The sequence below is a fragment of the Vigna unguiculata genome, chromosome 3, assembly GCF_004118075.2.
Source record: "Vigna unguiculata cultivar IT97K-499-35 chromosome 3, ASM411807v1, whole genome shotgun sequence".
In the NCBI taxonomy this organism is placed as follows: domain Eukaryota; kingdom Viridiplantae; phylum Streptophyta; class Magnoliopsida; order Fabales; family Fabaceae; genus Vigna; species Vigna unguiculata.
In genome coordinates this window covers 40,265,144-40,289,483 of record NC_040281.1, presented here as the reverse complement: position 1 = coordinate 40,289,483, position 24,340 = coordinate 40,265,144, and the positions used below count along the sequence as shown (strand labels likewise).

Here is a 24,340-nt window from a genome sequence, read left to right as displayed (position 1 = left end):
GTAACGAAGAATTGCAAACATTGGGAATATATATATATATATATATATATATATATATATATATATATATATATATATATATATATATATATATATATATATATATATATATATATATATATATATATATATATATATATATATATATATATATATATATATATATATATATATATATATATAAAGAGAATAGAAGAAGTCATACATGTTCCAAGAGTCAGTACTTACTGGTCAGCCTGCTTCAAAATTATTGCAATTCCTTGGGAATAAACATTTTAAAAAATAAGTAACAATTGTAAGAAACAAACTCGTTAAATAAAAAATTATACAATATAAGCTTTATTAAATAAAAATAATAACATTAGAACAAATACTAAAATATTAATTATCAAATCAAAACTCGTAAAATGAAGAATTGCAAACATTGAGAATATATATAAAGAGAATAGCAGAAGTCGTACATGTTCCAAAAGTCAGTACTTAATTGTCATCTTGTTTCAAAATTATTGCAATTCCTTGGGAATAAACATCTTAAAAATAAGTAAGAATTATAAAAAACAAACTCGTTAAATAAAAAATTATACAAATACCAAAATATTAATTATAAAATCAAAACTCGTAAAATGATCAATTATGAAATAAATGCTTCATTAACTTTTAAGAAGATAATAACAAAACAAAAAAAGATCAATTTGTCAATCATGAAAACGTGTTAGACCGGTGGTTCAATGAAAAAGATGAAATCTTGTGCAAAGTTTCTGTTGTTTCAAACTCTTGCATGACTTGGACCTCTTCATTTCAAACATTTAAACAAAAACAAAGTTAGCATCAACACCAAAACCACTAAGATAAAAGAAAATATCAAAAGAAGATGATTTCTTTGCTTGAGAAAGCTGAAAAAAACTGAGAGCTGGGTAAAAATATGAACTTTACATACCATTTTCATTCTGCAACCAAAAAGATAAAAGTTCTAGTTTTTTGTTGTTTAAGACTCTTTCATGTCTTCGACCTCTTCATCTCAAGCATTTAAACAAAAAGAAGTTAGCATCAACACAAAAAGTCACTTAGATAAAAGAAAATATAAGAAGAAGATGAAGTCTTTACTTGAGAAAGCTGAAAATAACCGAAAGCTAGGTAAAAATATGAACTTTACATATCACTTTCATCCTGCAACCAAAAAGATAAAAGTTCAAGTTTTTTTGCTGTTTAAGAATCTTGCATGTCTTCGACCTCTTCATTTCAGGCATTTAAACAAAATAAAGTTAGCATCAACACAAAAATCACTTAGATCAAAGAAAATATAAGAAAAAGATGAACTTTTTGCTTGAGAAAGCTGAAAATAACTGAAAGTTGGGTAAAAATATGAACTTGACATACCACTTTCATTCCGCAACCAAAAAAAATTAAATCTTATGCAAAGTTCTTGTTGTTTAAGAGTTTTGCATGTCTTCGACCTCTTCATTTCAACCATTTAAACCAAAACAAAGATTGGTTCAACGCAAATATCAGTTAGATAAAATGAAATCAAAAAGAAAACAAAAATAAATAGAGATGTGAAGATGTTAGTGACAAACATTGAGATGAATAATCGAAAAAAAAGCAAAAATAGAAAGAGATCTGAATGTTTGAGTGAGAAAGAGAGAGATGAAGCTGAAGAGGTTGCGTTGGCCATGGTGTTCTGTATGAGTGAGAAAGAGAGAGATGAAGCTGAAGAGGTTGTGTTCGCCATGGTGTTGTGTGTGAGTGAGAAAGAGACAAATGCAGTTGAAGAGGTCGCATTGGCCATGGTGTTCTATATGAGTGAGAAAGAGAGAGATGAAGCTGAAGAGGTTGTGTTCGCCATGGTGTTGTGTGTGAGTGAGAAAGAGAGAGAAGAAGCTGAAGAGGTTTGAAGGAGGATGAGAAAGAGGTATTGTGTGTGGGACACGGAGGGTCTCTTCAAAATACTGTGAGAGTGATTTGTTTTTGATTTATTTTTTAATCTTCAAAATTCTGAGAGATCGACACGTAACCATATTTTCCTCTTGTAGAAAGACAATTTTGAATAAAAATGGTTCAAAAATATTAAAATATTGAAGAAGTTGTCATTTGTTAGTTCAGAATTGTATATAGTATTGACATGTATGTTTAGTTCAATTTATTCTGTACCACTTAAATGTTTACAAAACTAAGTAACTAATAGAGTCTCGTTTTGAGTTTGCAAGCTTTTCTTCCCAAATGATATGCATCTGGGAAACCGTGCATAGATGGTTAAAGCAATCCAAATTCCTATGAAACCTCTAATAGATGATGAACCTACAAACTGATCAAAATAATTAATATGAATTTGAGTTACCACAACTAAAGATCACACTTGGTTTACAAGCACATCATAACACAATATCAATCTCAAATAGACAAGAGAAAGAAAGAGCATTGGGCAAAAGTCATAGAACTAAGCAACTTTGTATAAAGCTATGGATCAAAAAGAACAAGTAGCGTGGTTGAGATGCCACGCTGTGATCAAAATAATATAGAACGGTAATCATTGTTGCTGGAATAAATGATCCAATAATATAGACAACCGGCACATTTAGCATGTTTTCTTGTGATTTTGAATATTTTATTAAAACCTTCCATGTAAGAACTAAGAATATAATGAAACAAAAGTTTAACAATCCTAATTCCCAACATAAAATTATTTCCACATAAGACCTAATGCCATTATGACACTCCAATTTTCAAATGCATTCCAAATGGACATAGAAGGAAATTCAAGCATTTTCCAACTACTCGGTTTCTCTGTTATCACTTTAAATTACCAAATTGTTACGCCGTTTTCATGTTGTTTTCTATTGGTACTCTGTTTTTTCTAATAATGAGAAACAAAGTGAAAATAAGATGACCTAAGTTATGACAAATGATAGCTTCTAGTTTTGGGTAAACACTATTTTTTACTAGTTTGTAGTGTTATTTTAAAACTCTAGTTTCTAGTTTTTTATAGCTTTTTTTTTTAATTATCATTCACTCATTCTTTTAATTTTTTTTATAAGGTAAGACTTTTTACATTTAACGTTTTCTCTTCAATTAATAAAATAGGGTTTATTTATTATTTTTTATTTAAGATTTATTTTTCTCTTTACAGTAATTAATTTTATAATATTTTTATATTATACTTTTATCATGCCTTTCTTTTGTTTTATAATTTACCCATTAATTATGTACATTCATGTTGATTTTTATACATAAGTATCGAAAGAAAACTCAATGTGAGAAGGTCCATTTACACTTATTAATATAGGTTTTATATTAAAATTTTAATGTTATTAATTATGATTTTTTTTATATATATTAGGTATACGATGAAGGAAGTCTTCCTAATGAAAAAGCAAATTACCAACATCAAGATCTAAAATAATGTTATTTGATTTTTCATTTTGCAGAGATATTATAATGTTTTACTGGTTTCAACTTTTATAACTTTATACCTTGAAGTTCTAAACTTTGTCCATTTTATGAATATTACATTGAATTACAAATAAAAAATCAAAATTTTAGAATTCATTTTTTATCTGTATTAGGAATTATGTTCATGAAAAATTGCAACAAATAGGGTTTCAACCCAAAAAATAATAATGATGACTTACATCATAAGAAGAAGTAATTGGGATTTTATGAACCTCAAATATGTACTAGGTTTTTAGAATGGAGGCAGTTTTAAACCGAAGGTAGTAACAAGGATTTTAAACCGCGGACAGTACCAGGGATTTCACAAACTCAAGGTAAGTTATGTCATTTCAGAAATGTTAAAGACTTCAGTTAATATCTTAGTGACGTTGGCTCTATTAAGGGTATAACAAATCGCAGATAAAGTCCAGTTAAAACTCTCATAAACATTAAAAATAACCTCAATTAAAAAATAATTATTTTTGCAGTAACCATTATATTAGTCGACAAGTTTGATATTTTCTTAAGTAAAATATCTTGTAGTTCTAAATTCGAAACATTATAAATATGCGCTGTCTAGTTCTTGTAGATATTTTTGATTCTCACACTACAACAAAAATAATTTTTAGTAGAGGTTATTTATGACATTTCTAGAGGTTTTAACTCCTGTTAAAGAATTTACTGATGGTTTGTTTTTCTCCTAGAATAACTAGCATTGTTAATGAATTACTGGTGGTTTTGACTAACCCCTGGTAAAACAACACTTACCGACGGTTTTGAAATCCCTGGTATGTACCGGCAGTTTTAAACCCCAGGTATTTACTGACGATTTTAAACCCCTAGTACTTACTGGAAGTTTTAAAACCCCTGGTAATTATCGGCGGTTTCAAAACCCCCAGTAATTACCAGCGGTTTCAAAACCCTTGGTAATTACTGACGGTTTCAAAACCCCTAGTAATTATAGGCGATTTTGGAACCTTTGGTATTTATTCCTTGTATGCAGTTTTAAATCTTTTATACTGTATAATAGTACCAAAAATCCATTTTTTACCATTGCAATGCAATTCATTATTTGTTGATGTTTTTACTTTTCAAATTCCCTTAATTTTATTTGTTATATTTTTTGAATGCATATAATTCATAACACATGATAAGCTAAAATTTTAACATTTAGATATTTGTTTATAACTAGATATAACATTCATAAAAACAAGGAACGTAGTCTATAAGTTCAAAGTAAATAATAAAGTTTAAACGTTCAAACTAGTGAAATAAAATGAAAGTCTAATAAGATGAACTAATTGTTATAAAGTCAAATAAAATGAAAGTCTAATAAGATTCTTCAACTATTAATTTCGATCTGAGTCATTTGTTTCTCAATCGAGAACACTCCCCTGATCAGATACCTAACATTAAAAATAAAAATAATTAGTAACATTCTTCACAGTATAAAATATATATTAATATACTTAAAACTTAAATATTATTGATGATGAATGAAACACAAGAAAGTCATGAGGTAATTCTCCTTAATAGTTTTGTACAAAGAAGGTCATCATTGCCTTCATTTCATTGACTTGTGATGTTAATGAAGAAACCTATTTAAGAACATAACTAATCAAATTAAAATTTTACAACATGCCTAATAACAGTACAAACTTAAATCAAAGTCAAAATCATCAACAATGAAACATATTAATAATCTTTTCATTAATAACCATGTGCATCAGTGTTAATTCTTATAAAGACATGCTTATTAATAATCTCCAACTTATGCTTATTAATAATGATCAATACCATTATATAGAAGAGATAAATTAAAAAAAGCAATAATTGAAAATAAGAAATTATTAACCTGATTTTGTAATTGTGTATAAGAAGGACAACTTGAAGACGCCCCACTATGTGAATGTGCATTGAAGCCAAAAACTTTATATGGGCAAGGTCCCAAACCTAAACCCCTAACACGTCTGGAATGTTCTTGACTTCCGAAAGCAAAAGCTAAGGAATCAGTACTTGATACATCTTTTGATTGGGATGTTGATAATTTTGATTCATATGATTGAATTTTTTCCTATACAGAACACGAGAAGAAACTAATTAAAATAACATGAATTGTGGATGATAATTATAGAGTTTATTAGAATCGAAATTACACCAATTTCCCTTGCTTCATCACTAACAAATGTTCCATTAGCATGCTTGTGGGTGGCTATCCATACCTCTCCTCTACTAACCTTTTGGCCACACTCTTTTTCCTATTGAATTGAAGAAAAATTTTATGACACAATTTAAAAAATTAAAACATAAATTTCATTTGAAGATATGTAATATTGTCATCATTTCATCTCTTTTCCTTGCAAGGCTCTTAGATCCACCTGTATGAGCAATGGTTTGCTTTGTCCTATTCTTTTTATTTTTTAGGGCATGGTCCTAATCATCAATGTATAAAAATTAATAATTATGAATAAGGTTGATGAAAAAAGTTTCAATTATACCTTTGTTTTTTTTAATTTAGACGATAATCAATAAAATAAGCTCATTGGTCTCTATCTATTCCTTTTTGAGCCATTGTGATCAATTCATCTCTAGTATGTGTACCATCATTCCTTTGTTGCCACAATTCTTGTCGATGGTCTCTCCACTTTGTGTTAAGTGATTTGAGAACATGGTTTACATGAACATCAGAATAGACATCAAACTTAACCTTCAAAACATGAAACAATTAAAATTAACAACAATCATGGTATAATTAAATTATAAATTCAACTTTTACAATCTTTACCTAAATATATATATATATATATAGCATGTTGTTAATTGAGACACTTTTCAAAAGTTGGGACGCAATTAATATCTTTTTAAGAATGAGCACCAAATTAACATACTCATATAAAAGTGGAGATCCTTCGACTAATTAAACCATTTGATTTTCACATAACCTGGTTAAATTTATCCTATGATATTTATTTTTTCCTTGAATATATTATTAGTTGTTTTTTTTAATTAATTCAATTGAAATTAATATATTAGTGCAACAAACAGGAATGTTTTCATTGATGACTCTTATCGACATGTCACATGTTATTCTCTAGATGTTTTTTTTTTTTTTTTGTAAATTTTTTTTGTTGCCACGTGTCAAGTCTCTCTTGTGTGAGACGTGACATTGTTAGTGTCACATGTCAAAACAATGCCACGTATCACTTTAGCCTCCATATATTTGTCTTTGATTCAATTTAGTCCCTACTTTTGTTTCTTTAATTCAATTTTATTCCATTTAAAAAAAATTGAAATGTATTTTTAATCTTTTTTATAAGATTAAAACTAATTAAGTATAAATATTTTTACAAAATTAAGTAGCATTATTTATATTAAAATTTAGTGGTAAAAAATGTTATAATAATAGAGCAATATAGTCACCCAATTTTTTTTTCAAAATAAAGCAATATTGTCTTTCTTCAATTTCAAACCAAATTTCTTATTTGTATAAATATTATACTAATATTTTTTTATTAAAAATGACTTTTTAACATATTACATTACTCTAACTTATGGTTGTTCATCCTCTAGAGATGCCTCTAAACCTGCAACTTCATCTGTTCATATGCAGGGACAACTCAAGAGTTTAAGAGGTATGAAGCAAACTTAAAAAATGAGGTCTTTTATTTAAAATTTATTTTTTAAGTTTTTTTTATGCAAAATTATTTATTAAATTGTCATAATTAATTTCATTTAACATTTAATCTTTTAAGAGACATTGTTGAAACTGGAATTATTAATATTATTTTATAAGTTATATATGCATTTTGGAAAAGAATCTAATCTTTGTATAGAATTAAAATTGTCAATTAGCTTATCATTTTCCAAACCTATAATTTCTCTTAAAATATTTAATTATGAAAATAAATCAAATTCATCACGATCCAACAAATTATCATGTCTTGAAGATTTTTCAATATTTAAGCATTTTTCTTTCAAAAATGTACAATCTAGGGACTGTAATTTTTTAACACCACATAAAAAAAAATATCTTCATATATTTTAAATTGTTCAAATCTAATGTGAAGTGCAATAATTTCTTTATCTACAATATAAAAAAAAGTAATCAATTCTAAACAATTCTTGAAGAGATTTTACAATTTCATTCTCAATATTTTTATCAAATTGTTTCGTTTTGCGTCTAATACGTTTTTGACAAAAACTTAGGTTCTTCTGAACTCGATAATAAGTCTTTTTTTCCCTAAACTTGAATTATCTTTCTCCAGAAAACTCAACTTTGAATTATGCTTAAATTAATCTATTATCCACCAAAAGACTAACCTATAATCTAATCAATAGGTCTGTAGAAAAATTTAAGTTCCTCGTCAAAATATATGCAAAAAAAAAACTCTTAAAACTCGTAAATAAAAAAGTATCGAAAAACAAATATGGGCAAAAGAAATGCATTTCTTATTTTTGTAAAATTTCAAATTAGGATAAAACTACAACAACACAAATTAAAAGAAAAAGCATACTAACTAGAAATGAGGATGAAAAACCAGTACATACAGGCAATATGAGATTGAAGGAATGTAATATGCCAATACCCCAAAAAAATGACTTTTGGAAGAGAAGAAAGTAAAAAGAAGCAAGAGAAATCACAAAGAGATAAAAAGATAAAAGAAGAAAAATAGAATCATAAGAGAATAAGAATAACTAATCATTCTTAAGTTCGTAAACAAAATTATAATATACTAAATAAAGGTTTTAACTCATTAATTATCATTTTTAATACCAATAAAAATTAATATACACTAATAAAAATTTAATTAAATTCTATTCTCAAAAGAAAACTTATAATCAATGTAATAATGCTATATTAGTAATAAAATATATTTTTGAGAACTTTTTTTATTTCAAACATAATTTTATAATTAATTTAATAGAAGTATATTTGTACAAAAATATTTTTTTGAGGCTTTTTTTCTTAAAAATAATTTTATAATTAATTAATTAATAAGAAAATATTAGTAATAATATTTTGTTTTTCAAATCTTCTATTACTGGAGGTTAAAGCAAGTGACTTTACTTGCTTTACCCTTGAATCTGTCCTTACCAGGACATTTGGCGCTCAGTGTCATTTGCAATGGTCACCAATACTCAAATATATTGAATAAATAAAGTTTTCTTATAATTATCACATCTTGTAACTTTTAAACATATATCATACTATATTAAAGGCTTTTAAATTTTTAAAATGAACAAAATAACTTAATTAAACTTATCACATGCATATTATATTTCTAAATTTAATTAAACCTTATCATACGTAATTAAATTCTAGACTGGATTAATAAAGTTGTTTTTTTTAACAAAAAAGTAATTTTTTATAAAGGAAAGAATTTAAAAAGATACTCCCATTTTTGATGATGAAAGGGAGGTGGGGGAGACGAAGTTAAAGGGGGAAAGGGGTTGGAATAAAATTAATTCAAATTTCTTAAATAAAAATTTGGATTTAAATATTATAGACGAAAACAATTTTAAAAAAAAAATGAGAGATTTAATTGAAGTGTGTCCAATTGTTGTGGTCATTATAATAAAATTAATAAATATATTTATAGCATATAGTAAAAAGATAATAGGAGATGTTTGTGTAATAGGTTTTGTGACATGTGATTGAAGCTGAGGAAGTGTAGCCATGCAAAGGAACAGGTGAATCCATAACGATTGTGATGAACGTTTTGATTAGGCAAGTTGATTACAATAATTTGTGGGAGTTTAGCTAAAACCTATTTAAGGCAAAGAAAAATGGTTTTAGAAATGAAAGCGACAAGAGAATCTATACATGATCCATCAGTAAACTTTCGTCTCCAATTATGAGAAATTGACAACAAATATTAAAAGACCCATATGTCCCATTGTAGCACAATCAAACAAAACATAGCAGATTTTACGTATCATGATTTTGCCAACCATGACACAAATAATTAAATTTAAACTTTGGACTGAGACAATTATTATGGGACCAACCTGCTGATACAACATTCATGTCCACCAGAAAGATCGTTATTTCTTCTATTATACCTGGCATTTTGGGTTTCATGGACCCCAATATCACATTGCATATCTTCACTCCTAATTACACAGGCCCAACCCATCAACTCATATCTTCATTCTTTCATTTTCATTATACCAAATATCATTTATTTCATATCTAAAGTTACATTACAAAAAATTGATTAAAAGACATAATTTAGTAGCATGGTAAGAAATCTAACATCGACTAAAAATAAAACAAACAAATAAATTTTGCATAATTAAATTAGATATTAAAATCATCTAAAATATGTCATAAATATTTATTGGAATATAAAAAATATATTAAAAATTTTACATTAAATAAAAGTAAGATAAATTTATAATATATAAATAAATACAAACTTTATCTTACAAGTTAATATTAAAAAATTGAGTTAGATTTAACGTAAGACTAAGATGTGTCGACCGGTATTATTCACCATTTTTTAATTTTAACATTATCTATTATGATATTTAACAGTAGGAGGGTACAGTTTTATTTACCACACATCAGTAACTTTTTATAATTTTGTTTTATGAATTTTATCTGTTAAATTTTTGGATGTTGGATTCAAGAATTAGGGGAGCTGGAAAGGAATAAAGAAAGAAAAGCATTAATTATAAGAGTGAAGGAGGGTTGCATAACCGATAGAGGTTGAAAGGGTGTGATAATTAAGAACAATAGATATGATGAGTGTTGAATTGGGTGACGTGAGAAGCCGGTAATTATAGGAATCTTGACTATATCTTTAACAAGGGTTATTGTTATTGTTATTGGTATTAGCTAGGTGAGAATGGATAGACAGAAAAAGACAGAATCTAAGGTAGGGCTACCACAGAAGCGAGAGAGAGAGAGAGAGCGAAAACAGGCTCAACAGTAGTAGAAACACGGTTGAGTGCAACCTGTGTTGAATGTTTCATGTGCGAATGCTTTTCTGCTTTTAACCGTGTCTGAGCACAAACCTAAGACGGTAAAACAGAGAAGTAAAATGTGGCATGTGATGATGCCAAAAAGAGATAAGGAGTTGTTAGGAAAAAGGTTAAAATTAAAGAAGCAAAGGTACAAGATGGTGTGTGTGTCCCCTACTCTCTTTAGATCACCCTGGTCCAGCACCAATGACCAAATATTCCAATTCCACATGGCCAAGGTTTGGTAATATACCATAGTAAACGGCTTATGCCACAAAACCCTTCTCCATTCCAGACAACTAGACAAATGCAGAAACCACCCTCTGTCCCCACTACACTTTCCTATCTTCTTTCTCACACAACATTTCAAAACATATCCGATTCCAATCCCCATTTTTTCGTTATTCTTCTTACCTACAACATCTTCCACACTTATATTCTATCTCATTTACAGAATGATATTATGACTCTCATTTGTTTACTCTCTTATATGATTTAGTATGAATTATTAATTAACGTATTACTATTTTTTTTCTTATAAAAATTAATAATTCACACTAAATTATACTAAAGAATAAAGGATGAAAGAAAAAAAAATGAGAGTAAAAGTATAAGTTTTCTTCACGTTATCTCATCGTCAAATAACACACCTCTTTTTTACCTCTTTATCCTCATAGTTAATCTTCGTCACTAAAGCGATTAATCTTTTTGTTCAGTTTTGCTTTTACCCTTTTGTAAAACGAAAACAACGTAATAAGTGAATAACTTTATTAACCAATCTTCATGTAAACAATTAAAATAACTTGGTGAAAGATAAGAAAAGGGCAGCGCAACAAAAACCGTTACAATTAACGGGGAAGGTAATTGCAGATTAAACCCTAAAAGAGGAAAAAACAAATAACAAGAAAACACTAATATAGAAATACACATAGCAGCTGTAGTGTTTAGAGGAATCAGAGAAGTAAAATATATGTAAATAAATAAATACATCAATCAGTGCTGGTCATTTTAAGTCGTCTGATTGGTGAGTCAATCACTGAGGGTGAAGATGATGAGGAAATAGACGGTGGTGATGATGATGACACATCGGAAGTGTCCGAGAGCTTCCTTTTGAGGATCCCTTCCCTTTCCCTGTCTCGGCCTTCAACCTTAGCCTCCTTTGTTGTCATGTAATCCTTCAAACGCTTCACGTCTGATAACTTCACTGGCTTAACTATGAAATCCTCTGCACCCTCCTCCAAACATCTGCATAAATTTCCAGAAATTCAAAATCTTTTTCTTTAACCAATTCAACTCCCGGAAAAACTAAACTCTCCAACACAATGGTACCTGTCTATGCGTGGCAAAACGTTTTCAGAGGACATAATCACCACTGGAGTTTCCTTGAAAGTGGACGATTCCTGTTCCATGTTAACCCTTTAAAAACCGATTCTTGTGTTTTTATTATAGTAAGATTATTTTTATCATTATAATAATGTGGAAATTTGAAGGAACATTGTTTGAATTATTGTCTAACCTTGATTTTCTTCAGTAACTCGTAACCTGTCATTCCAGGCATGCAGTAGTCTGTGATAATTAGATCCACCTTTAAACCCTGCTAAAGAAAAAAATAGCACAACCCAGATTAGAACATTATGGTTTCATTTTTATGTCAGTGTATCTTTTTCTGGAAAATGGAACTGAATTAAATGATCCCCATGATGATACATACTTCAAAACCATTAGTTTCAGAGGGAATTTTCGGCTCATCCAGTAGTCCAAGCAATTGCAGTGCTCTGAGCCCACTATCCACAGCAGTAACTGCAATTTAACAAAGAAAATGTTCAGTTCACAAGGAACAACACTGATAAAGCGAAGATTTTTATGAACAAAAAACTTGTCTTTTTGATTTCATTATTCGAGAGAATTAATTAACCTTTGCAAGCTAAGACTTTGAGCAAGCGTTCGATGACTTTGCGATCAACGAGGCTGTCATCAACTGCTAAAACATGAACCTCTTCGGATTTGTTGGGTGAGAGAGGAAAAGCCTCGATGTTTTCTGACATCCTGGGCCATGAAACGAGAGTGTTGGAGTCCATCTCTTGCTTCGACCAGAGGAAAAGCAAAGCGAGAGAGAAAGAGACAAAGACAGAGACGAAGGAATCCTCAACGTGACGCTTGTGCTTGCTTAGATCTTAAATACAGCTTAGTGTAATATAATAATGTAACATGATATGTTCTTCTGTCAATCTATCCATTATCATATCATGTCACGTCACCATTTTCTTTCACTTTTTTTCTGTAACACATTTGTGGAAATCTTCACAAGGGAAATAAAATATTTTCATACTTGTTAAAGGATAATAAAAATATCTAGATCAACGTTGAAAGAGCAAAAAGGTAATGTTTTTTTACTCTAAAGTTTAATAAATCATGTGTATAAGCTATATATCCTTATTAATATTTTAAAAACAAATTTATTATTGGCATTTTATCGTTACTTTTAAAATTATACATTCCAAAGCTCAAAATACTTTCTGAATGAAATATATTATATAACTAGCGAACACAACACCTGTATTTTCGTATTTTTTAATTTTTAAGAAGTTTAAATTAAAATTAATATTAAATATATAATTAATTTTTAAAATAGTTAATAAATATAAAATTAAAATAATAAGATATGTAAAAAAAGTTTTTAAAATAATGATTTAAAACAAAATATATTTTTAAAATAACGGTTAAAAGTAAATTATTTATAAAATAACTAATTTTTAAAATAATTAAGAGTAAAATTAGTATTATAAAATATAGACACAAAAAGAGAATTCTCTTTATATATTATCATAGATATTAATTTTTGCAGTTGAAAACATTAAAATTGGATTGGAAAGTATGACATATCTTTACACTAGTATAATTTATTTATAAGTAACTACTCATATTATAATTGTTGAATTTTGTATTACGTCAATGGTTGTTTACAGAAGTTTAGTCAAATTAGAAAATTTTGTTTAATAAAAATTATAATTGGGGTATATAATTTGAAGTTATTATACAAGTAACATTGAACAAAACTCACGAATTTTCATTTAAATGAATTAATCACCTGAAAAATAAATAATTGTTCAATGATATAAACCTCTTGATTTTCAAATAAATGATTTTCAGTTAGCAAGCCAAATAATTACAAACAACTATATTATTTATATAAACATTCTTGTTTATTTATATAAATAACTTACTTAAAATATATTGTGCTTTAAACAAGAAAAAGTATGAAACATACTTTTAAGCGTTAATATTGAGTTTTTTTAGAACTTGTAAAATTAAGTTTGACACCCACTTTAACCTTTTAGCTTTAGAATAAATTTTGTAAAGTTTGTTTACATATGTAGCTGTAGCAAAACTCGTAGAATTAAGATTAACCACTCATTCAAATTATCATGCATTGTGAATACTCTTAAACAATGTTACTTAATATAAGCAACTAAGCATATGTGGAATATCAAATCATTTCCTCAATGGTAAATTTTGTTAAAAAATGCTACTTAACAAGTAATGTTTTAAGTAAGTATTGAATATGATCAAAGACAAACAATAAATAAATAAATATATATATATATATATATATATATATATATAATCAATTGATTTGTGGAAAATAATTAAGTGCATACATTCAATTTTAAAAATGAAAAATGATTTTTTAATAACTTCATTTTGATAATTTTCTATTACCATACGATGGTATTTTCTAAATGATTTTTATTTTTATATTTTTTTATTCTTTTATATTTTTAAACTACTTCAAAAATGTCATCTAAAGAAGGTTGTGTGAAAATTTAGTTGTTAAAATATAAATATAATTTTTAAAAATAATGTAATTATGAATGAAAGATTTTGTATTCCATGTATCAGCTAATATAATATCCGTGTATAATATAAAGTCCCTTTGGCAAAAGCAAATCTATGAGGAAATCACAAAATCTTTAGTATCCCTTTTTCTTCTTCTTATTTTATAGTGTTTAGAGAAGGAGTTCAGATTCTGAAATCCACTTCCAAATAAGATCTCTTTGTATCACAAAACCTTTCTTTTAGTATTAATAAATATTATTATCATTTTGGGAACGCCATATATGGTGTGTGAAAGAGGAGATTTTGGTCAATCCTCGGGATGTGAAAAGATATGACGTGTCAAACAGTGATTGGTCGGATAGGTTGACCCAAAGTCAATGCTTTTCAAAACTGCGCCGTCAAATCCCCAGCTCCCTCAACTGGAACCGACGTAACCACCGCTTTTACCGGCGACACTTTCGCTTCTTTAATTTTTTTCTTTTTTCTTTTCTCCTTCTTCCTTTTGAAGAACCGTTGCGTATCTGATAATTTGTGAAAAAAACCTACGACAGTTTTTTTTTTTTTTAACTAACCTGACTTTTAAGAAAAAAAATCATGTTAGTCAAATAACTTACTTGTTGAAAATATTTATAATAGCTTTTATTCTGAAAATATAAAACTTTTTCTGATGTAAAAGTTCTCAAAAGTAATTTTACTTTTGTATCTAAACAATTTCGATGAGTAATTTATTCTTATAAACAGTAAACATAACCGATTATTTTTAGGTGATTAAAGTGTGTAATTCAAATTAATTAGTTAAATTGCTTTTCTTAAAATTAATTCGATTTTTATATTTATTTGAGGTTTAATTAAGTTTAAATTTTATTATAAATATAAAAACATTCAATTGAATCTTTATAAATTTTTATGATTTATTAAGTATTTAATAAAATAATAATTTTTAATTAAATTTTTACCGTTTAATATTTTATCTGACTATTATTTTATTTCATGATCTGATGTAGTTATCGTATAATTTTATAACTTTTACTCATTCTTTTATTTTTAAAAGAAATAATAAAAACATAATAGTGGGTAAACGATTTGTGACGAGACTCCGAGCAGAGTGGAGCGTGCAGAGTATCTCTGTCTTGAAGTGATAGCATGCACGTTTTGCCACGTGTACTGTTCTTTTTCTTCATTATTAGAGTCATGTAATGATTTATTTTGAAACAATTATAAATATAATTGGTCATTATAAGATTAAAAGTTAAAATAAAAATTTGCTATTATCAAAATTAAAACATTAATATTTTCTTGCGTATGAGACTAGATTAAAACATCTATATTTTATTACGTATAAGATTAGAGGTTAACGGGTAAGTATGGATAATAACTTTCATATATTCTGTTTATTGGATAAATATTTATCTTCTATCTATTTTTATATTTTGTGATATTTTAGATACTTATATATTATTTTAATATTTAAATATTTACATATATTTATGGATATTTATAAAAAATAAAATATTTAATAACATATTTTAATATAATTTAAGTAAAATATAATATATAATATTCGTATATTTTAAATAAAATTAAAATAACTTAAAATAAAATTAAAATAACTTATTTAAACAATATCGAATGATAGTTTATTAAAAAAATAAGATTTTTTAAAATTAATCAATAAAAAATAATTTATTCAGATATGTAAATATTTTAATTATATTTTTTTAATTTTCTTTAATTTAAATTAAAATATAACATGTACGATTACAATTATATCCATACATGACCTATTAATCGTAGATATAAAAAATGTTCTACTCATCACACGTGATATCTATTTCCAATATTGAATTTTTACTTATTGTAAATTTTATCTATCACACGTGATATCTATTTCCAATATTGAATTTTTACTTATTGCAAATTTTATCTATGGATACATATTTTGTTTACATTCATATATGAGAGCCTTTAATTATTGTCCTATTTATTTGTTTTAAGATTATTTTGATATTAGCTTTTTCGCAATTACATTTCCTTATGCTTTTCTTTTTGTAACAAATCAAATAGAATAGTAAGAAAATACTATTTAAAATGTTTCATGTGCCAGTGAACCCAAATATCTTGTATCACTTTTTATTTACACTATTTCTGACCAAAGTCGCTGCTTTTGTAGAACAGAAAATTAGATGTCAATAATTCAAATTAAAAAACTAAAATTTTCGGATTATAAAATTATGAAGAGACTAAAATTATATTTTATCTTGAATGAAAAAAAAAATTATTTTCAAATTTTCAAATTTTCAAAAAAAAAAAAATATATATATATATATATATATATATATATATATCACTATTAAAAATTATTATATTAAATGAGATTTTTCTTGCAAATTTGTTACAAAATTTACAAAAAAATACTTTTTTCTGTTATAATTTGTGACAGGTAATTCTTTTGTGGATAATTATTTCCTACAAAATTGTGAAATTCGTTAATATTTCTTACAAAATTTATTGTGAATTTCATAACCAAATTTGTAAGTATTTCTGAAAAAAAAAATCAAAGCAAAATTGGCATGAAAAATGAGTTTTTTTAGTAGTATATATATATATATATATATATATATATATATATATATATATATATATATATATATATATATATATATATATATATATATATATATATATATATATATATATATATATATATATATATATATTTGTAATTACTTTTTTTTAATAATTTTACTCTCTTAATTTCTTATAATGTTTTATGTATTTTTATTTTATTGTTTTTAACTTTAAACTTAATTATTTTATTTTATTAATTTTAACATTTCTTAAATCAACTACTTAGATATTACAAAAATTAATACAAATAATTAACTTATATAGCTATTTTTTATGTATATTTTTATACTTTTAATACACTACAAGAAAATGCCTCACTAGTAGCCAATTTTAATTATCAAAAGTTCTTAGTTAATATAGTGATCAATTTAGTTATCAATTTACAAAATAAAAAATTATTGGTTATTAAAGTAGTCATAATTATGAATGAAAAATTATAATTGTTCTCTAAATTGGTTTCTAAAATTTAGCTACCAGAGAAAATTGGTCACTAAAAATTAGTTACCTTTGTTTTTGCTACCAAAAGAATTGATTTCTAAATTAGTCTCTAATTAATTAGTAACCAATTTAGCGACCAATTATAATTTTTTATTTATAATAGTGACTATTTTAGTAACCAATATTTTTTTATTTTGTAAATTGATATATAAATTGGTTACTATAGTGGTTAACAACTTTTGGTCACTAAAATTAGTTGTTAATGAGGTATTTTCTTGTAGTGATATAAATTTAAATGTTACCTTCATGATAAATTTATGTTTATATTACATTATCAAATTTAAATCATATCCATTTACATTCTATACTTTCTTTATCACAACTATATTTTTAATAGTATTTTTTTTAAAATTATTATGAAAGTTTGTATTAGTTTATAAATTTTATTATAAAGTATTTTATCCCTATACTTTATAAATTTTGTGAGTAAAACATCATTACCTACAAACAATGTGTGAATATTATATTTTAGTTCACCATGACTTTGTCACATGAAAAATACTTTACATGTCATATGTTGAAAATGATGTTGTACATTGATTTTCATAAAGTACAAAGACTAAACACTTTATAATTTAGTTTAGGAACGAAACACAATTTTTTAAATAGTCTTTATACTATTGTTACTTATACTCAATTCTATGCGCAATAAACTCACTATTACTTTAGGCTTGAAATCATCATATAATAAAAATAGGAAACGAACTGTGGGGGAAGATACAAATCTATATGGGATATTTTGGAATATCAAAGCATCACCAAGGGCTCTACATTTTGCTTATAAAGTGTTGTTAAATAGAATTGCAACTTGTGACAACCTAACCAAAAGAGGGGTGAATGTTATAAGTCGTGAATGTGTCATGCGTGGAAGGATAGAAGAAACAATTCAACACTTATTCTTTAATTGTATATTTGTAGGGAAAATTTGGAATATGTGTGAAAAATGGATAAGAATTGTCACAATACATCATAATATAGCAAAAAATCACTTTTGACAATTTAGGCTACTTGGGCTAACTAATAAAAGTAACAATTTGTGGAAGTGTATGTGGATTGCTATAGTTTGGGCAATATGGACACATAGGAATAATATCATTTTTAGGTCCTCTGTGACAGATAGAGGAGGTATTTAACTTAGCTCAAGTAAAAGCTTGGATTTGGATTACACATAAAGTCCCAAAAGCTAGGTTTCCATACTCTGATTGGTGTTTATGTCCAATTTTATGCCTAAAATCCTTGAGTTGTTTTGTTTGAAGGTAGATATATTACATATTGGCCTACTCATCCTCTCATTGAAAAGACAAGAGCTCTAATATTGTAGGTTGGAGTTTTGGTTTTGCACATACTTCTTTCTTTTTTAAGCATTTTGTGAGAGTTTGGACTTTTTATGTTTGGCAACAAAACTTATTTGTAAAATCTCATTATTGTTTGTTTTTGAAGTTGTTTTTGTCTTGTTAAGTTTTAGTGATCAAAAGAGTAGAGATTTTTGTTGTGCTTTTCATTTCTGATTTTTTGTGTACAGAGACCTTTCGAATGGAACATTTTTTGTTCCACTAATATATTAATTCTTTATTGCTGATAAAACAAATAAACTTTAGGCATGAAATTCACTAATAGACTATAGACTAAATGTACTTCAAAAAAAACTCGAGTGTTATTGTTTAGAGTAACATATTTAATATAAATATTTTTGAATATATTCATTTATTTATTATCTTGTGTATTTATAAAGTTGAAGTTTGCTATAAATTGGTAATACTTTACAATAGAAAATATAGGTAACACTTTGGAATAGATAATATGTAACACCCTTCTTTTTCAGTCTCTCCCTTTAAAACAGAAACCCAACACCTCTCTCTCAGTTTCTCTGCAATCCAACTCTCTCCCCATCTTTCTTTCTCTCAACTTTGCTGCCATCTCACAGCCTCTTGGTTCATGATTAGGTTCTGGGGAAGTAACCACAATTGAGCCTCCTGCTGCCTCCACTCTTAGCCTCCCTTCCTCTAAGTAAGCCTCTCTTTACGTTTTGAGGTTCAATTTTGGAATTCAACTCGAAATTTCTGCTTCCATTTAGAGTTTAATCAAGTGTTCATCCTTTCCATGTGGCTGGATGATGAATTCTCTAGGTTAAGCTAAGGAATTCTGCTTCTCCTATCTAAATTTGCCCTCACTCAAAGTATTCACCAAAAATAGGTAAGGGAAGCTGACTCTTAGCCCAATTTTCGTATGAAATGTGTTCATGAGTGTTTGAATTTCTTGATTATGTGTTTAATTTGTGTTTGGAACTGCTTGTGTGTGAAATTGAGTGTTAGATGAATTTGAGCGATTCTGCATGTGAAGAACAGATGAGAAATCCTGGTAATTTTGCCCAGGCGAGCAACTCTCGCCTGAGCGAAAATATCAGAAGATCGCCTCTGTCACTGCGTGAAGTCTCGTCTAGGCGAGCTGGAGTCGCTTGAGTGAGAGAACTTCTCGTCTAGGCGAGCCAGCTTAGCCTGAGCGAGAGTTCGCTTATGATTATTGAATTGCCACTATAAGAGGTCTTGCCCAGGCGAGAGCAGCTCGCCTAAGCGAGACAACTCTCTAGCTCAGGCGAGATTCTCTAGCCTAAGCGAGATTCCCTGCAGAAATTGAGTTCTTTCTCTGTTTTTGATTAAATAAAGCTGTACTACTTGGATTAATGTGATAATGGCTAGTCTTGTATGTGATCCTTATGCATGGTAGTCAGTGTGATGGAATTATGCGAAATGTGGTCTGTATGAGAATGTGTTGGAGTTAGGATTTCAAGGGAAATTCTAAGGAAGGTGGTTTTAGTAAATGTAAGGACATGAGGACTCATATTGGTGGCATCCTGATGCTCCTAATAACCATTAAGACTCATATAGAGTATAATGGATTATGTTGGGGGGGAGTAGCAGGAGGTCCTAGTCTATGGATCTGATCTGTCATAGACGTGAAGGGGGCTTACCTTGGGAGTGGTTGGGTGAATACCACTTGTACCTAAAACTCTACAGAGTTTGGGAACCGTCACAAGTGCAAGCCACCAAGAGCTCCAATGTCACTTATATAATCCAGATATTGAGTCTAGAATGGTGATATTGTGTTATGGTCGTGGTGAATTGGATGATTCTGATAGTTGTGCGATCAACCCTGATTGATGCTTAACTATTAAATTGTATGATTTATTCTGAATTAAGTTAGCTTACCCTTCTTGTATATGTGTGTTCTGTATGTCTTCTACTTTTGCAATGATCGTCCTTATTGAATGATGTGAGCAGATAAAGGTGCAGGTGAGGATACACCCCTCCTGGACAGGAGTTGAGTGGTGTTTGGACGCTTTCAGCGGTAGTGGTCACCTTTTTGTTCCGCTTAGATGTTTTGGCTGTTTTGTAACCCTTTTTGCTTTGTATGGGTTGTATGTATATACAATATATGTATAGTTATTTTGAGGATGACTGTATTGTTACTTTATACTGGCCTATTACTAGCATTTGCTTCTGAATTATCAAAATTTAATGTTTTGTTTGATAGTATAAAAACTATGAAAACGGGATGTTACATAATACAGAGTTGAATTGATACATTTAAATTATGACTAACTCGTGTATGTATGTTTATATATTGATCATGATTTTTTAATATAGCTTATTTGTTTTTTTTTTTTTTATGTTTCTATTTATTTTTCTAGTGCAACTTTATCTTATATGATAATATAGTTTTATGAGACGTCTTGAGACAAGAAAATTTATATTTTGACTCTTTTTTGTTTACTCTTATCCTTACTTCGTGACGTGGCTTAGTATGAACAATTAATTATTTCAAAGAAAAATATAGTGGTACATTATCAATGATCTACATTAAACCACATCAGGAAGTAAAGAATATAAGAGTCAAAAAATGAGAGTCAGAATGTGTGTTTATATATATATATATATATATATAAGTTTCGGAGTATTAGAGTTTGTGAAATATCTCACAAAATCTGATGTTATCCACTTGGTTTATTTCTATTTCAGTTATATGATACAGATTTTGTTTTGGAGAGTACATATTCCAACACCCAAATTAGCTGTATGTGACTATATGCTAAGATGTCATTGGGATTTAGCATTTCTAATATTTTTTTGGCATGTCGAATGTGGGATCGTAATCCCAATTGGTAATTTTTTAACCCTAAAGTTTATCGGGGAAATTTCTTTTTATCCGTTTTAGAATATTGAAGTAGGAGATTGGTGGAAACACAAAACACTGCAAGCTCCAATAAGTATTATATTTTTCTGTGTTTGTCACTTATTTGTTTACTCTGATGATACCATATATCTAATTCAAACTCATACTATAATACAAGAATTAGTGATTTATACTGTCGGAGAGCATCGAGTAGAATCCAATAAGTTAAGGTAACGCAAATTCCAACTATACTAATTAATTATTAAAATAAACAACTTGTATTTCAATCAAGATTGCACAATCCTGTCCCACCAGCTATATTTTTTTATTAGTGATTGACCAATTAAATTAATTACATTTATCTAAAAGTGATTGACATCATGCCACTAAATTGCAAGCATTTCTGTGATGAAGGATTTAAAATTAATAAATAGGTTTTACATAAGATTATGATGAGTCTTAACAAAAATTACTATGTTTAACAAGGCTTTTCAGCTACTTCTCCCAGCCCTTTTATACCTATTTGAAGTAAAGACGTTTAAAAGGTTATCATCTGACTTTTAATTTTTTGTTTTTATTCTTCAAATATTTATTAGATTTCTTTGTTATTATTTTTTAATATGGTAATATGCTTGTTCTTTTATTTATATGTTTTCTCTTATACTTCACCTTTTTATTTTATACTATTTAATTTAACTATCACCGTAAACTTTATAAAGTTTTATTTTAAATCCATTCTAAAAAAAAAATCCAATTCTTTTTGTCTCTAATTTGAAACTTGAATACATTTGAGTGAATTACAGGAAAAAAGGCACCCTCTCCCTCAAGTTGGTAGGATGTAGTTATGTAAATAGTATTTTGTCATAATAGTAAATGAGAATATTTCTTTTTACAAACAAAGATACCACCATATACTTTAACATTTCAACTAAGCTGACAATTCAAAATTCATCAATTATTTGCAATTACATAAAAATTTATTGTAAAATAAAATAATATAAAGCATGAGGGACTACATTAAATCTATAATAAAATTTATACTTCATGAAACAATGACAAATTATAGCTATTATGAAAAAAAATATAAATAAATACATGGAAGTAAAACATTAAATCACTTATTGTTTTGTCCGAGTGAAAGTTAAATTAATTAATTTATCAGTATAATAATTCTTTCACGAAAATTTTTTACCAACATATACGTACATAAATGCAAGCACTGATACCATCTTCGACTTCAAAAGACCATTTGTTGATGAAAAAAAACCATACTAAACTAAATAAAATATAAAGTTTTTTTATATTTTTTATAGTATAAAATTGTTATAAAAAAAAATTCTGCTCTTCATAATAGACTCTCCCAAAAATTTAGTATAAACTAGAATTAGCAATTTTTCCTATAGATGGACTAAAACTTAAAATGAAAACATTTATAAGTAATAAAATAAATAGTTTATGTTTAATCTTTGATTTGTATGTGACAGTTGGTATGTCTAATGGCATCCAGCTGGTGTGAGCAATATGAGAAGATATGGCTGTGAATGAGACTTGCAAATTCATGTCAAGATGTCATCTTTAACTGTAAAATTTATTGTTAGATTCTGAACATATTTTTATGGTTCTATTGGAACTTCATCATGTAATCTTCAATTGTTGATTTTATTTTGGATTTTTAACACACTTTTTGTGGTCCAACGTGCTTAATGTAATTTAACAATTTGTAATGTGGATTGTTTCAACACTAAAATTTGATCTAAATTATTATCTTATTTTTAATGGGTATTATGATATCGTAAATTTTTAAATTTATATCTTTCTCATTTTATATCTGTTTTTCAAATAAAATCACCACTTATACAAAACATACCTCTCATTCGGGCAATAGCACATCGTTGAAAGCAAATATTTATACATATTCTAAAAATGAGCTAATAAATAAATTAAATAAATTTTGGTATATTTTAAAAAATCAACATGCAAGAAAAAAAATTAAACCTACTTTTATACTATAATTTAGTCATATTTTTTATCCAAAATTTGTCATAATTTTTAATTTTATAATTAATAGTGAATTCATCTCTATATAATATGAAACAAATAAATAAATAAAAATTAAATTTTATGCAATAACTATTAAAAAATAAAGTTAAATATAATTCATCTTCCTAAATCAATTTGTAAAGTAAAATTGTTTTTATTTATATACTTTAATTTGGTTTTATCATTAGCTATTTAAAACTTTCAACACACACCTTATGTTGATGTATATGAAATTAGATATTTATAGATTTTAGTGAGTAATTAAATAATAGGTAACACAATAATTCTATCAAAAACTTTGATATCTAAATTACCTTTACAAAATCAATTTATAAAGTAAATATCATAGTTTATAGTTTGACATTATATTTAGGTAACATAAAATATTATAGAACAACCTAATTCAGCACATGTGTTAGAGATGCCGTGACTATGATCTCTGAAAAATCAATCTGGGAAACATAGACGTATGAAAGGAAAAGAAAATAAAAAATCTTGGTGATTGGACCTGGCACTGTCTACAGGAAAAAAGCATGAAAAAAGTTTGAAGAACTGAAATTGAGAATTGGTATTTGCTGAGTTGGTCCCATCTACCAAAGATTTGTTTTGGAGTTTGCATATCTTCTATAATTTTCTCTCACCAACGTGTCGACTTATCTTTGAACCAAATTGCATTGGTTAATAATTGATTCACATTCTACAAATAGCAATATTGTGGGAAATTTGAATCTCTGTATGCAGTCTCTGTCACTTATGTTGTTCCTGTGAGACAGGA

The 24,340-nt window shown here is 27.3% G+C and overlaps 1 protein-coding gene across 2 annotated transcripts; it reads right to left on the bottom strand.

Annotated features, from left to right (window-relative positions):
- Positions 1-11,178: 11,178 nt before the first annotated feature.
- On the bottom strand, positions 11,179-12,568 carry LOC114176983 (two-component response regulator ARR17-like). Of its 2 annotated transcripts, none has more exons than XM_028062188.1 (5): positions 12,308-12,568; positions 12,104-12,192; positions 11,909-11,989; positions 11,722-11,792; positions 11,179-11,637 (listed from the first exon to the last, which is right to left on the bottom strand). In XM_028062188.1, exons 1-5 carry the CDS (start codon positions 12,468-12,470, stop codon positions 11,382-11,384), a joined length of 660 nt encoding a protein of 219 aa, XP_027917989.1. In that variant the 5' UTR covers positions 12,471-12,568; the 3' UTR covers positions 11,179-11,381. The 2 variants fall into 2 exon arrangements, with proteins under 2 accessions (XP_027917989.1, XP_027917990.1); XM_028062189.1 differs by having other exon boundaries at positions 11,909-11,986.
- Between the last annotated feature and the right edge of the window lie 11,772 nt (positions 12,569-24,340).